Below are 15,404 nucleotides of genomic sequence, written 5' to 3' on the forward strand. Positions count from 1 at the left end.
AGGCTCATTGTGCTTCTCTCTGACTAAAAGGACACGTTTGGGGTTAGAAATGGTTTCATTGTGTCATATCACTGGGGATTTGGGGTAAAATGGTTACTTTTTGGCACTGAGTCCCCTCAGCATTTCCTGCCCCAGGATGATCATGCGCAGCCACTGCTGGGTTTGGACTTTAAAATATTCAGATTATTGATCTTTCCAGATGCTTCGCTTGAATTAAATTTTTGCCCCTCTTGCGATTCACATTCCCCGTGCCAATGCCCCCTGTGATCGGCCGTCTTCTGGTTCTGTCAGACCCCTTGAATGTATGTTTTGTATCAAGAGCTATTATTATTATTTATTTTATTTATTATTATTATTATTATTAATCGCCCAGTTCTTTAATTCGATAAATTTGTATGATTTTGATGATTTGATGATTTTAAATTACTTTTATTGGGACTTTTAATGGTTGTTAAAGTTCATAATTCCTTTGAGGCAACAAAAACGTATCGGGGGAAACGTGGATGCTGTGCCCGAGCAAGGCTCTGTATATTATGAGGGTCTCTATATGGTGAGGCGCTCTGTATATAGTGCGGTTCTGTATATAGTGCGGTTCTGTATATGGTGAGGCTCTCTGTATATAGTGCGGTTCTGTATATGGTGAGGCTCTCTGTATATAGTGTGGTTCTGTATATGGTGAGGCTCTCTGTATATAGTGTGGTTCTGTATATGGTGAGGCTCTCTGTATATTGTGTGGTTCTGTATATGGTGAGGCTCTCTGTATATAGTGCGGTTCTGTATATGGTGAGGCTCTCTGTATATGGTGAGGCTCTCTGTATATGGTGAGGCTCTCTGTATATTGTGTGGTTCTGTATATGGTGAGGCTCTCTGTATATAGTGCGGTTCTGTATATGGTGAGGCTCTCTGTATATAGTGTGGTTCTGTGTATAGTGCGGTTCTGTATATGGTGAGGCTCTCTGTATATAGTGCGGTTCTGTATATGGTGAGGCTCTCTGTATGTAGTGCGGTTCTGTATATGGTGAGGCTCTCTGTATATAGTGCGGTTCTGTATATGGTGAGGGTCTCTGTATATAGTGCGGTTCTGTATATGGTGAGGCTCTCTGTATATAGTGCGGTTCTGTATATGGTGAGGCTCTCTGTATATAGTGTGGTTCTGTATATGGTGAGGCTCTCTGTATATAGTGTGGTTCTGTATATGGTGAGGCTCTCTGTATATGGTGAGGCTCTCTGTATATTGTGTGGTTCTGTATATGGTGAGGCTCTCTGTATATTGTGTGGTTCTGTATATGGTGAGGCTCTCTGTATATAGTGCGGTTCTGTATATGTTGAGGCTCTCTGTATATAGTGCGGTTCTGTATATGGTGAGGCTCTCTGTATATAGTGCGGTTCTGTATATGGTGAGGCTCTCTGTATGTAGTGCGGTTCTGTATATGGTGAGGCTCTCTGTATATAGTGCGGTTCTGTATATGGTGAGGCTCTCTGTATATAGTGCGGTTCTGTATATGGTGAGGCTCTCTGTATATAGTGCGGTTCTGTATATGGTGAGGCTCTCTGTATATAGTGTGGTTCTGTATATGGTGAGGCTCTCTGTATATGGTGAGGCTCTCTGTATATTGTGTGGTTCTGTATATGGTGAGGCTCTCTGTATATTGTGTGGTTCTGTATATGGTGAGGCTCTCTGTATATAGTGCGGTTCTGTATATGTTGAGGCTCTCTGTATATAGTGCGGTTCTGTATATGGTGAGGCTCTCTGTATATAGTGCGGTTCTGTATATGGTGAGGCTCTCTGTATGTAGTGCGGTTCTGTATATGGTGAGGCTCTCTGTATATAGTGCGGTTCTGTATATGGTGAGGCTCTCTGTATATAGTGTGGTTCTGTATATAGTGTGGTTCTGTATATGGTGAGGCTCTCTGTATATGGTGAGGCTCTCTGTATATAGTGCGGTTCTGTATATGGTGAGTCTCTCTGTATATAGTGCGGTTCTGTATATGTTGAGGCTCTCTGTATATAGTGCGGTTCTGTATATAGTGTGGTTCTGTATATGGTGAGGCTCTCTGTATATAGTGCGGTTCTGTATATGGTGAGGCTCTCTGTATATAGTGTGGTTCTGTATATAGTGTGGTTCTGTATATGGTGAGGCTCTCTGTATATGGTGAGGCTCTCTGTATATAGTGCGGTTCTGTATATGGTGAGTCTCGTACCCGGTGAAGCTGCATAAAGTGATGCAGAGTTTCAAGCAAACAGCGGCTGCTGGAAACGGGCACATTATGAACGTGGGGGCTGTTTGTTTGGGCTGGAGCCCCCGGCAGCAGCGTCCTCCCCTCTCATGAATATTATCCTCTAATTGCTGGAACCTTCATAAATTCTCATTAAACGCCTAAAGCGCTGAGATAATTGGTGCCGACATTGATCCCCATTAGAGGTGAATTCCTGGCAGTTTGGGGTAAATCACGGCTTCGGGGAATGTTGAGCATTTGTGGTTTTGAGATATTTATTAAGGAACCCGGGGTGGGGGGATAAACCAGGCCAGGGATTGGCGGCTGGGGTGGATTTATCACAGAATGAGGCACTCAGTGACCAAACGATGACATCATTATCCGCGATTTGAACGATTTCATAATTTGCAGGCTGCGTGCGGTGCTGACACGTCCTGCCCGGAAGGAGACGTTTGTTCCGGCTGGGTTCCTGCATCACCCACGAAACAGTTAGTTGCACAGCTTGACTTTGTGTGTTGGGTGTCAGAATCCATCCCACGGGAGGATTATTGCAGACCTTTGACCCCGTGAATTACAACCAGGGAGCTAGTTTTGGGGAAACAACCCGGGGTCTGGAGACCATTTCCTGTATTTACCCAAATACTCTGTGTCCGGCTCGTTTCCATTAAAATCACGTGAGCGCCTGAAATGTTATCTAGAATAATACCTAGAAGTATCCTCAGGGGTGGGTCATTCTGTTAAAAGGGTGGGGTTAAATGTGAGGGGAGGGGCTACTTGTGAAGGAGCAGGAAATGGTGGAACAGATCATAGTATAGATTAGGATTATTAGGGTTTTTTTATACAGAGCTACAGAATATGTTGGAGCTATTTAAATATATTTACAGTGAGAGACATGTCTCCAGGGAGCGCGTTTACAGAATAAATCCCGAGGGTCAGGTCACATCTTTCCACAATTCAATATAATTCAACCTTGAAAGCAGAAGAGAAAGAAGGGCATCTCCCGGCAGACGCGCATGCTGCCTGTGTTCATTCATTGACAGGGTCGGCATCCTTGTTACCGGATTCACTCCTAGACTCGGCTTCGCTCTCCATAACTCCTGCGCGGTTATTGCTGACGCAGAATGGAACGGCGCCTTTAATTTATTGCCAATTACCGGGAGAGATCGGGCTAATAGTAATTACCCCCCCCCCCATGTGTGCACCGAGTCACCTCTGCGATCACAATAACAGAGATCATGCGCCATTTACTGACCGAAGGTCAGAGACGTGAAGGGCGACGACACAAATGAATTACGGGGATGGAGCTGACAGTAAAAATAATAGATGCCTTCATTCAGATATTAAAGCGCTAATCGGACTCTTACCGCTTTCATTATGACATCATATTATATGAGTCGTCTAAATGTGATGCCGTTGGCCTTTTCCTGTTTCATACTGAATTATGGCTCGTGGAGACAGCAACTTCCCTTCAATGGGCAATTTCTGTGATTATTCCACCCCAGGTCCCGGCTGATGTGCGATGCCGTCACAGAGCAGGCGATGCAGTCCGTGCTGCTAATCATCCGCTTGCCGGGATTTCAGTGGATGCTGTTCGTTGGATCGCTTTCTCGATTGCTGTGCAATTACTTAACCCCTTAATTACAAAGCCTGTACATGTACGGGCTCAAAATGCATTGTTTTCAATGGGTTTAGGGACCGCCCATTGTCCTTAAGGGGTTAAACAGGCGCTCGTTATGTGACGGCCCCGCGTGCTCCGGTACAGATGGTGGTTGAATCAGTTATATGAGCGGTGGCTGCGCATGATATCGCTTGTATGATTGTGACCCGGACTGTGTCCTCGGTTGGGGTGTCACGGCTGGGCCGAGGCAGGGATCGAGGACCTGGCTTGGTGAATGAATGCCGTGACGCTTGGCTGTCCCCCCAAGCTGTACAAAAGACACTCTGAAGGGGCAGTAAACAGAGGGGCCGCGGGTTCCACGTTAAAGGGACGGATTACAAGTGAAAGGCCACTTACAGAATAAAGTGCAGACGTTTGATTGTCAGCTCTTTGTACGGCAGGTATTTGATGATAAGAGGCATCTGCGCTCTCGGGTTTATTATATTCCAGCTCCTGACCTTTAAGTGACTTATATCTCTTGTCAATAAGGAGGGAATCTCTAATTTACTAAATCCCAGCCATTTGTTTGCGGTGAGCTGAGATGTCACCGCGATGTCACTATCAGCCCTGACATTTGGGCCAAAATCAGCAGATCCATCCATCTGACGTTCAGGTCGAAAGCATTACTTGGTTTCATTCATTCGCATTTAATTGACCGTCCAGCACAGAGACTGCGCTTCATGCATGTAGAAGCTCTTTAGGGGATTGCAGAGGGGGTGGAATGGGGTATCTGCCGAAGGGTCCTCGGCTGCAGTTTGTGCTCAGGCTTTTATCGGCCACTTTGCCTGGTTTACTACCGTTTAGGATAATTCCTGCTGTTCCTTCCGTACGCAGCCATAAAAACCTCTGTAGCAGTTTGTTAGCCGCGCATGGAGACGTTTTATTGGCAGCTACTCATGTCCCAGCTTCCCGCTGGAATTCCTAGTAAATGTTGTCTGCCCCGGACTCAGATCCTCAAACCCCCCAAATCCTGAACCAAAAGCGGATTATTATATAGCACCATCACATTCCACGGCGCTGTACAAACGGACACGAACGAGGTGACTTTCTTCAAAGGACCTTCCAATCTGATGGCATAAAATCCAATTAAAAAATGCTGTATTATCTGTAAAGCTTGCGGTGGGCTGGCTGAGGGTCATAGGAGTAGCACAGCTGGAGGCTGAGAGGGATGTCATGGCGCTAAGGAGTAACCGGACCCCAATCAGCGCCAAGCTGGAGGAATCTTGGTAAAATCTGTAAATGAAGTAATTGCATAAAAAGACTGTTTAGTCGTGGAAAGCCGCGGAGGGGCACGTGGCACCGGCGTCAAGTAACTGCAGACGGTATGCATGCGCAGACAGGAGCTTCACTGCCGACCGGAAGCAAATGGCGTTATTAGCTCCACAATCTATCACTTTCATCACAAACTCAAAAACCTTTAATTGTCATCGGTTTAAGAAGCAGGGTCAACATTTACTGCCCCCCCCATTTAGGCTTCCAAATAACCGGCTATCGTGGCGTCGTCGTGCTAATAAGCGGGTGACGTGGGGGCCGGCGGGGTGTAAATCATGGGGACCCGGCGCAGCTAAACAATGCTTTATTGAAAATGATTTTTTCCTGGGGTCAGAAGGTTTCATGGGGGCAGTATGGGGGGTATTAATCCGCAGATCCATAAATCACGATATTTCCACTGTCTTTCTAAGAATGGAAGAAATAATTCTGCGTGAACTCGGCGTAACCTGCACACAATGCGGCTCTAAAAATAATAAAAGCCAAGAACCTCAACCAGCGCGCCGCCTCGCTCGCCGCCTCGCTCACCGCCGCCTTTCCAGGACATTTAACTCTTCTATTGTTGTTTTAAAGGAATGTTGTAATTGTGAAAAAGCCTTTTCCACCCCAATCTGTGAGTCCATTTGCAAGTGAATTCCCAGGCCAGCGGAGAGCGGCCAGTAAACGTCAGGAAGGGCTTTATTCTGTCGGTGGGATCAGGGCAGATTAGCTGCTTTTAGGTGTTTCTTTAGGAGAAGATCTATAGCAACTGTCAGGGGGAGGGTGAGAATGTGTTAATGGCGGCAGGACGGTGAATACCGGGGCAACGTACAATGAAGGTCGGCTAATGAGTAAGCCCAACCAACTGGAATAATAGGAGCGCAGGGGATATGGGGGACCTTTAAACCGGGCTTTCACCTCCTGGAGAAGGTGATCTGCCCCCTACGGATGAGATCTGCCCCCTACGGAAGAGATCTGCCCCCTACGGAAGTGATCTGCCCCCTACGGAAGTGATCTGCCCCCTACGGAAGTGATCTGCCCCCTACGGAAGTGATCTGCCCCTGCTCTGTGTTTAGCGGACGTTACGCATCGACCTTACTGGATTCTAACCATTTTTTAAATATATTTCTGGCTTTTGGGATCCTCGTGTTCTTGGCCCTTTAAATACCCCCCAGGTCACCCCTGTATTCAGACAAGCTAATGTCCATTAGTAGTGGTTGGGGGCATTACGGAACAAGCAGTAAAAAGTAGGGTTACTTCCCAGAGACCCCTCACAATTCTGGGTGCTTCTCATTGCTCTTTGGGGTGTCGGTGAGCGGATACAGAGATAGTAAGTTAGCCACTGGGATTTTTGGCCCTCGGAGGTCTCGTCTTCGTTTCTTTGGCGCATTAACTCTTGGCTGTGAGTACGGACTGGACAGGGCTAATCCGCTCTCTGTTCTTGCTTCTCTCTGACTCTCTTTTGCCGTGCTCTGTTTCATTTGGTTTTTACGCTCATTAGTTCTGGGCATTGATCGGCCGCGCAGGCTGAGTAATGAGATGTGAGATCTCCAGGGAAATCGCGCCGATGATAACGGCTCCTCAATAGCCCATCGTGTCCGCCTGGCATGTTACAGACCTGTGCCCGTCTGTCACACGCCTGGCAAACGGGGTATGGGCGGTTTATTCATACCGGGACCGGCGAGAGCTTCGGCCGCGGCAGCAGGTTACCGAAAGGCTCAGCCACCTCGTTCTAGAATCCGTAATCGGGAGATATTTCCGCGTTCATCGGATTTCCTTCAATCTAAACCCAGCCCCGGGAAACAGAGAATCCAATAAACCCAAGAAAGGATTATGTGGTGTTGTGTAGCGCCATCATATTCCGTAGCGCCGTACAATGAGGAAACGGGACACAACAAGTATTATATGACAAAAAGAACACTTGAGGAAGGCTCTGCTCAATCGAGCTTACAAATTATCACAAAAGGGGGGTTTGCAGTGATTGAGGGTCCCAAGCGTGATGCCTTCAATGTATGAAGCCGGAACGTGTTACATGAGACCCCATACGGTTCTATTTAGGTGACTGTAGAGTGTCGCTGGCTTTACCCCCTGGAGGGTAACTGATGCTGGCAGCTGGATGGTTATCGATCTCGTGTCCTTTCCCAATAACACAAAATTCTGCAATCACAGACTATTATTTCCAGGAGACACGTGTGTATGTGCACATGTATGTATCTGCACGCGCATGTGTACACGTATGTATCTGTGTATGTATCTGCATGCGCATGTGTACACATATGTATCCGTGTATGTATTTGCACACGTATGTATAATGTGTATATTTCACATGTATGGCAGGTGTCATAATTGTCGATAGATGGAGGTTTGCGTTTCGCTCGCTGGTTTTTCTGTGGCTGGGATTGATAAAATGATCCGTGTCCACGTTCCGGGAAGGTGTGATGTTGGCCCCGGGGCAGTTGCCGGATCTTTGTTGTAAAAACACTCAGAGAAATTACCCCGGATCTCCTATTGCTGCCAAACACCACGTTCACGGACGGTGAACAAGTACCGGCTGGCAGCGGCCCTGCGAAAACACTGATCCACGTCTGAAACGTGCGTAGTGATATATTCCGTGGCTCCCGTAGTGTAATATTGTGCGTAGTGATATATTCCGTGGCTCCCGTAGTGTAATATTGTGCGTAGTGATATATTCCGTGGCTCCCGTAGTGTAATATTGTGCGTAGTGATATATTCCGTGGCTCCCGTAGTGTAATATTGTGCGTAGTGATATATTCCGTGGCTCCCGTAGTGTAATATTGTGCGTAGTGATATATTCCGTGGCTCCCGTAGTGGAATATTGTGCGTAGTGATATATTCCGTGGCTCCCGTAGTGGAATATTGTGCGTAGTGATATATTCCGTGGCTCCCGTAGTGGAATATTGTGCGTAGTGATATATTCCGTGGCTCCCGTAGTGGAATATTGTGCGTAGTGATATATTCCGTGGCTCCCGTAGTGGAATATTGTGCGTAGTGATATATTCCGTGGCTCCCGTAGTGTAATATTGTGCGTAGTGATATATTCCGTGGCTCCCGTAGTGTAATATTGTGCGTAGTGATATATTCCGTGGCTCCCGTAGTGTAATATTGTGCGTAGTGATATATTCCGTGGCTCCCGTAGTGTAATATTGTGCGTAGTGATATATTCCGTGGCTCCCGTAGTGTAATATTGTGCGTAGTGATATATTCCGTGGCTCCCGTAGTGTAATATTGTGCGTAGTGATATATTCCGTGGCTCCCGTAGTGTAATATTGTGCGTAGTGATATATTCCGTGGCTCCCGTAGTGTAATATTGTGCGTAGTGATATATTCCGTGGCTCCCGTAGTGTAATATTGTGCGTAGTGATATATTCCGTGGCTCCCGTAGTGTAATATTGTGCGTAGTGATATATTCCGTGGCTCCCGTAGTGTAGTATACGGAATATACGATGGTTTCCATCCACGATCTGGTTCCACATTTATTCTTTAATCTCCAAACAGAAAACGCTGGAAATCGTCTCATTTTCTGTCCCCTTTCACCCCATCTGTACCGGTACCGGCATCCCCGGGGCAGACTGGGCGCTAGGAGCCGGTACCGGCATCCCCGGGGCAGACTGGGTGCTAGGAGCCGGTACCGGCATCCCCGGGGCAGACTGGGCAGTAGGAGCCGGTACCGGCATCCCCGGGGCAGACAGCTCTTCTCATTAGGGTTCAGCAGTATGTTCCGTGTATACAGCTGGCATTGCATCATACCTACCTAATGCCCCAGTATAGTGTGACCAGTCCTGCTTAATTATAATAATAAATAAATAATCTGATTAATAATAATCCGGATTCTCCTTTTTCAGGATCCAGGCCTCGCGTTGAAGATTTCCCCCCCCGAATCGTTGAGCACCCGTCCGATCACATCGTCTCCAAGGGGGAACCAGCCACCCTGAACTGTAAAGCCGAGGGGCGGCCGACCCCCATTATCGAGTGGTATAAGGACGGGGAGAGGGTAGAGACGGACAAGGACGACCCGCGCTCCCACCGCATGCTCCTGCCCAGCGGCTCCCTCTTCTTCCTGCGCATCGTTCACGGCCGGCGGAGTAAACCCGACGAAGGCGTCTATGTCTGCGTGGCCAGAAACTACCTGGGGGAATCCGTCAGTCGAAACGCATCGCTGGAGGTGGCAAGTAGGTTTATATTGGCACCCGGGGGTATTATTTGTTTGGATACTGGGACCCACGGATAAAGGGTTAATAGGGAAAGAGAGGGAACTTAGAGAAACGAAAGCAAGAAATGGTTAATACGCTCAGAGATGGAGATCTCCGCTGCGCGTTTCTGGAGTGATTTCTGTGAGGAAATGTGCACTGGGTCATCGCAGAACTTTATGTCTGTAATGTGAGGAAGCTTTACTTTACTGAGAGGGTGGTGGATATGTGGAACAGCCTCCCAGCAGAGGTGGTAGAGGGTAATACGGTGGGGGTATTAAACAGGCATGGGATAGACATCCGGCTCCTGAATCTAAGACGAGACCAGCGACTGATTAAGGTTAAGGAGAAACTGGCGACTCGCCGGGGGCCGCATCTTCTGTTTCGAAGACCGTGCTTGTTCCCGTTTCTCGGTTGTTTGGTTTAAGTCTGTTTTTGGGGGGTGTAACCCCGCCGCCCCCGCCCTCCGGTACCGTTCTTCGATGTTTTATGTTTATTGACTTTTGGGGGATAGCGGCTCTTTTGTAAGTTTACCTTTTGAAGAATTGAAAAATCCAAATAAAATAAAATCTGATGCTCTGTAATTTCCTTCATTCAGCACGTATGATGTGTGGCCCTCAGGGGCCGCACCAAAATGTTATCACAAGGAACACAATGCCCCCCCCCTGCTCATAGTGTCAGTTTTAGGTTCATGTTTTATGTATTTTATTGTTAATGTATTATTATTATTATTATTTGGATCATTCTTGTTACTTTGTTCTTGCAGAATTAAGGCAGAAAGCTGCGTTTTTAGTAAATACCCCGGTGTCATTTATTTTATCCGGGCACCTGGCCGCAGACTGGCGTGGGGGGGGGATAATAAACTCCCATCATTCTCTGTCACAGCAAGAATTCCATCGTTTAGTAAAATAAGCGAAGGCTGTCAGCCAATCATTAATCAGCACAGCCAATTAACTCTTCATTGTCTAGCTTGGCTGAGTTCTAAACACATGAATGAGAGACACCGCCGCTTAACCCTTTCCTAAATTCACTGCAAGCGACATTATCCCCTTACTGCTGGAAAGGGTTAAATACCCGGCAGCTTTTATTCCCCGGAGCAGAAAACAGAAAATGATTTGCGTTTGAACTGAAAAAAAAAAATCCCTTTTCTGTGCTTTTTGAATAAATTTTGCATGAATGCTCTGTCTGAACTCGCATCCTGTAAACGAGTAAATGGCAGCGAAATCAAATATTTAAGACCCCATTTTCCCCCCGTTCCCCGGTGGTCTCCGGCCGTTGCCCCCGGATCGCGAGCCGCGTGACGTTCCTACAGGTTGTGCCATCTGGCGCGTTTCCTGCAATGAAATAAACCGCGCTGGCTTTCTTTGGCCGCGAGCTCCTGCGACGAGCGATTCCTTTCAGGTCGGGAGGCTCCCGAAGAATAAATATTTCCGGTGACATCGGATTTCCGGACGCGGCGGCTGCCACCGCATCGACTCTCTCTTCTATTGGGTTTTATTCACGCTTCACGCCGCACCTTTTACACGCCGCCCAGCGCGTGTGCGGGGCCACAGATCCCCCGGCGACACGCGGATCGTTGTACGGCGCTACGGAATGTGATGGCGCTATATACACCAATAAAGAATCATTTCCAAAGAGGTTGGTTCGGGACGCGGGTCCGTGGTGCACACTGAGGGTCTCGAGCCCCCGATAACTCGGTTTCACCCCCACAAAGACCTCTGTATAAAAGCTTCAGCTTGTGTTGGTGTCGGTGGCAGACGGGCTCTGGGGCCACATATAACGCCCGTAGTGCTGCGGGGAACCGGCGCGTGGACCCTCCATCCCCCCAGTACTGACCAGCAGTCAACCGAGGACTCCGTGCTCCACCGAGGGGTTAACGGACCGGATTCCCTGCCTTCAGCTGCTGGATCAGTCAGTAGATATATACTAATATATGCATACTATGCGATAATAGCATGAAGTGGGGGTCACGGACAGGACCCCCCCCCCCGCCTGTGATTTCTTTCTGTGGTGTAACCGACACAGTATCCAGCTTTTTCTGAGGAATCTTTGTTTTTGTTTTTTTTCCTCCCCAGGGATGCTTTTGGCTCATATGAAGTGGCTGTTATTGCTTTAACTTCACCTTTTAAAGAAAATGTAAATGGATTTGATGCGTTCCCCCCCCCCTCCAGTCTCTCCCCGGTTTTCCCCCCAGTCTCTCCCCGGTTCCCCCCCCAGTCTCTCCCCGGTTCCCCCCCCAGTCTCTCGCCGTTCCCCCCCCAGTTGACAGAGGGCTGGGTGGCCGCATACCTGCTGATTAACGAGCCGCCTCTCAGTAAACAGCCCTCCCCACAGGTAATTGTTCTCTTATCTCTGCTTTATGATCAGAGATAACGCTCTCTCTTGGTGTGGCTCTCTCTCTCCGGGTCGGGTCTGTCTCTCTCGGTCGGGTCTCTCTCTCTCTCTCCGGGTCGGGTCTCTCTCTCTCTCTCTCTCTCTCTCTCTCTCTCCGGGTCGGGTCTCTCTCTCTCTCTCCGGGTCGGGTCGCTCTCTCTCTCCGGGTCGGGTCGCTCTCTCTCTCTCTCCGGGTCGGGTCTCTCTCTCTACTCCGGGTCGGGTCTCTCTCTCTCTACTCCGGGTCGGGTCTCTCTACTCCGGGTCGGGTCTCTCTCTCTCTCTCTCTCCGGTTCGGGTCGCTCTCTCTCTCTCTCTCTCTCTCTCTCTCTCTCTCTCTCTCTCTCTCTCCGGTTCGGGTCGCTCTCTCTCTCTCTCTCCGGTTCGGGTCGCTCTCTCGCTCTCTCTCCGGGTCTCTCTCTCTCTCTGTCTCAGGGTCTCGCTCTTTCTCTCTCTCTCCGGGTCTCGCTCTCTCTCTCTCTCTGTCTCTCTCCGGGTCTCGCTCTCTCTCTCTCTCCGGTTCGGGTCCCTCTCTCTCTCCGGTTCGGGTCCCTCTCTCTCTCCGGTTCGTGTCCCTCTCTCTCTCCGGTTCGGGTCGGGTCGGGTCTCTCTCGCTCTCGCCGGGTCGGGTCTCTCTCGCTCTCTCTTTCTCTCGCCGGGTCGGGTCGGGTCTCTCTCACTCTCGCCGGGTCGGGTCGCTCTCGCCGGGTCGGGTCTCTCTCGCTCTCGCCGGGTCGGGTCTCGCTCGCGCTCTCGCCGGGTCGGGTCGCTCTCGCCGGGTCGGGTCTCTCTCGCTCTCTCGCCAGGCCGGGTCGGGTCTCTCTCGCTCTCTCGCTCTCACCGGGCCGGGTCGGGTCTCTCTCGCTCTCTCTCTCTCTCTCGCTGGGTCGGGTCTCTCTCGCTCTCGCCGGGTCGGGTCTCTGTCTCTCTCGCTCTCGCCTGGTCGGGTCTCTCGCTCTCGCCGGGTCGGGTCTCTCTCTTGCTCTCTCTCGCTCTCGCTGGGTCGGGTCTCTCTCGCTCGCTCTCGCCGGGTCGGGTCTCTCTCGCTCGCTCTCGCCGGGTCGGGTCTCTCTCTCTCGCTCTCGCCGGGTCGGGTCTCTCTCGCTCTCTCTCTCTCGCCGGGTCGGGTCTCTCTCTCTCGCTCTCGCCGGGTCGGGTCGGGTCGCTCTCTCTCCGGGTCGGGTCTCTTTCGCTCTCGCCGGGTCGGGTCTCTCTCGCTCTCGCCGGGTCGGGTCTCTCTCGCTCTCGCCGGGTCGGGTCTCTCTCGCTTTCTCTCTCTCGCTCTCGCCGGGTTGGGTCTCTCTCGCTTTCTCTCTCTCGCTCTCGCCGGGTCGGGTCTCTCTCGCTTTCTCTCTCTCGCTCTCGCCGGGTCGGGTCTCTCTCGCCGGGTCGGGTCTCTCTCGCTTTCTCTCTTTGGCTCTCGCCGGGTCGGGTCTCTCTCGCTTTCTCTCTCTCGCTCTCGCCGGGTCGGGTCTCTCGCTTTCTCTCTCTCGCTCTCGCCGGGTCGGGTCCCTCTCGCTCTCGCCGGGCCGGGTCGGGTCTCTCTCGCGCTCTCGCCGGGTCGGGTCTCTCTCGCTCTCTCGCTCTCGCCGGGTCGGGTCGCTCTCTCGCTCTCGCCGGGTCGGGTCCCTCTCGCTCGCTCTCGCCGGGTCGGGTCTCTCTCGCTCGCTCTCGCCGGGTCGGGTCTCTCTCTCTCGCTCTCGCCGGGTCGGGTCTCTCTCGCTCTCTCTCTCTCGCCGGGTCGGGTCTCTCTCTCTCGCTCTCGCCGGGTCGGGTCGGGTCGCTCTCTCTCCGGGTCGGGTCTCTTTCGCTCTCGCCGGGTCGGGTCTCTCTCGCTCTCGCCGGGTCGGGTCTCTCTCGCTCTCGCCGGGTCGGGTCTCTCTCGCTTTCTCTCTCTCGCTCTCGCCGGGTTGGGTCTCTCTCGCTTTCTCTCTCTCGCTCTCGCCGGGTCGGGTCTCTCTCGCTTTCTCTCTCTCGCTCTCGCCGGGTCGGGTCTCTCTCGCCGGGTCGGGTCTCTCTCGCTTTCTCTCTTTGGCTCTCGCCGGGTCGGGTCTCTCTCGCTTTCTCTCTCTCGCTCTCGCCGGGTCGGGTCTCTCGCTTTCTCTCTCTCGCTCTCGCCGGGTCGGGTCCCTCTCGCTCTCGCCGGGCCGGGTCGGGTCTCTCTCGCGCTCTCGCCGGGTCGGGTCTCTCTCGCTCTCTCGCTCTCGCCGGGTCGGGTCGCTCTCTCGCTCTCGCCGGGTCGGGTCTCTCTCGCTCTCTCGCTCTCGCCGGGTCGGGTCGCTCTCTCGCTCTCGCCGGGTCGGGTCCCTCTCGCTCTCTCCGGGTCGGGTCGCTCTCTCTCGCTCTCTCTCGTCGCTCTCTCGCGTCGGTTCTGCTTATATTTCCAACGTCTCCGGAGGTATTTAGATGAATCCTAAAACAAACGGTCAGTAAGCTGTCTCTTAGATTCAGGAGTAAATTTCTCTACCACTTCTGCTGGGAGGCTGATTATTTACCAGATTTTCTACCTTGGCTTTTCCCGTCTCGTGTCTCTGACGCTCTCTCTGATTTTAAGCGCGTGGGGGGGGAGCGCGCAGGGAGCGCCGGAGACGTAGATGTATTTTGTGTGACGTTTTCTGGACAGGAGACTTTTAAGTCCTTTGGACGCATTCTTTAGAAAGCAGCCGCAGGAGGCGTCAGAATCGCTTCCAACAAATGACAGAAAGTGCTTTAAAAGCTGCGTTTTGAGTCATTCTTGTGATTTGTCGAGTCGTGGTTTTTCCCGGACAGAGCTGCGTTTGGGTTCCGGATAGCGATCTAGATCCTGTCCAGACCTCCAGTCCTGACCCCGACGGGCCACCCAGCGGCAAAGTGCCCCCCCTGCCAGACAGAGCGTGTTTTATGTGCTCCAAACTGCCCTCTACAAACGGGGCGCCGGGCGCTGTCTGCGTGTCGCCTCTTCACACTTCGTCAACGCGCGTCCTTCTCATGATGATCATTCAAATAAACACGTAGATTCCACGGCTCTGGTGTCCGGAGGGGCCAGATAAACGTTATTACAGCCGGTAACCGGGGGGAGGGGGATTATAATATTCTCAATATTATAGTGAGAATAGTAATAATAATAATAGAAATAGTAATAATAACAGTACTGATAATATAACAATTATACAAATAATAAAAGTATTAAAGTAATATAATAATAATAATAATAATAATGGTATAATAAAAGTAATAATAAAAGTAATATAGTAATAGTGATAATAATAATAATAATACAAGTAATATAGTAATAGTAATAATAATAAAAGTAATATAATAATAGTGATAATACAAGTAATATAATAATAGTGATAATATAGTTATAATAAAAGTAATATAATAATAGTGATAATATAGTAATAATACAAGTAATATAATAATAGTGATAATACAAGTAATATAATAATAGTGATAATAATATAGTAATACAAGTAATAAAATAATAGTGATAATAATATAGTAATAATACAAGTAATATAATAATAGTGATAATAAAAGTAATATAATAATAGTGATAATAATACAAGTGATATAATAATAGTGATAATACAAGTAATATAATAATAGTGATAATAATATAGTAATACAAGTAATAAAATAATAGTGATAATAATATAGTAATAATACAAGTAATATAATAATAGTGATAATAAAAGTAATATAATAATAGTGATAATAAT

At 49.6% G+C, this 15,404-nt stretch overlaps 1 protein-coding gene across 1 annotated transcript in view; it reads left to right on the forward strand.

Moving 5' to 3' along the window:
* The window catches only part of LOC149271641 (roundabout homolog 2-like), a gene marked incomplete at its 3' end in the record, with an annotated part of 85,943 nt that overhangs the window by 48,303 nt on the left and 22,236 nt on the right, over positions 1–15,404 (forward strand). The window contains exon 2 of the mRNA XM_089507257.1: positions 8,986–9,312. Within this exon, the coding sequence (XP_089363383.1) occupies positions 8,986–9,312 (327 nt within the window). The remainder of the gene's footprint in view (positions 1–8,985; positions 9,313–15,404) is intronic.

The sequence above is a fragment of the Sceloporus occidentalis genome, unplaced genomic scaffold (genome assembly GCF_023333645.1).
Source record: "Sceloporus occidentalis isolate IW3139 unplaced genomic scaffold, rSceOcc1.0.p SCAF_481, whole genome shotgun sequence".
Taxonomy (NCBI): domain Eukaryota; kingdom Metazoa; phylum Chordata; class Lepidosauria; order Squamata; family Phrynosomatidae; genus Sceloporus; species Sceloporus occidentalis.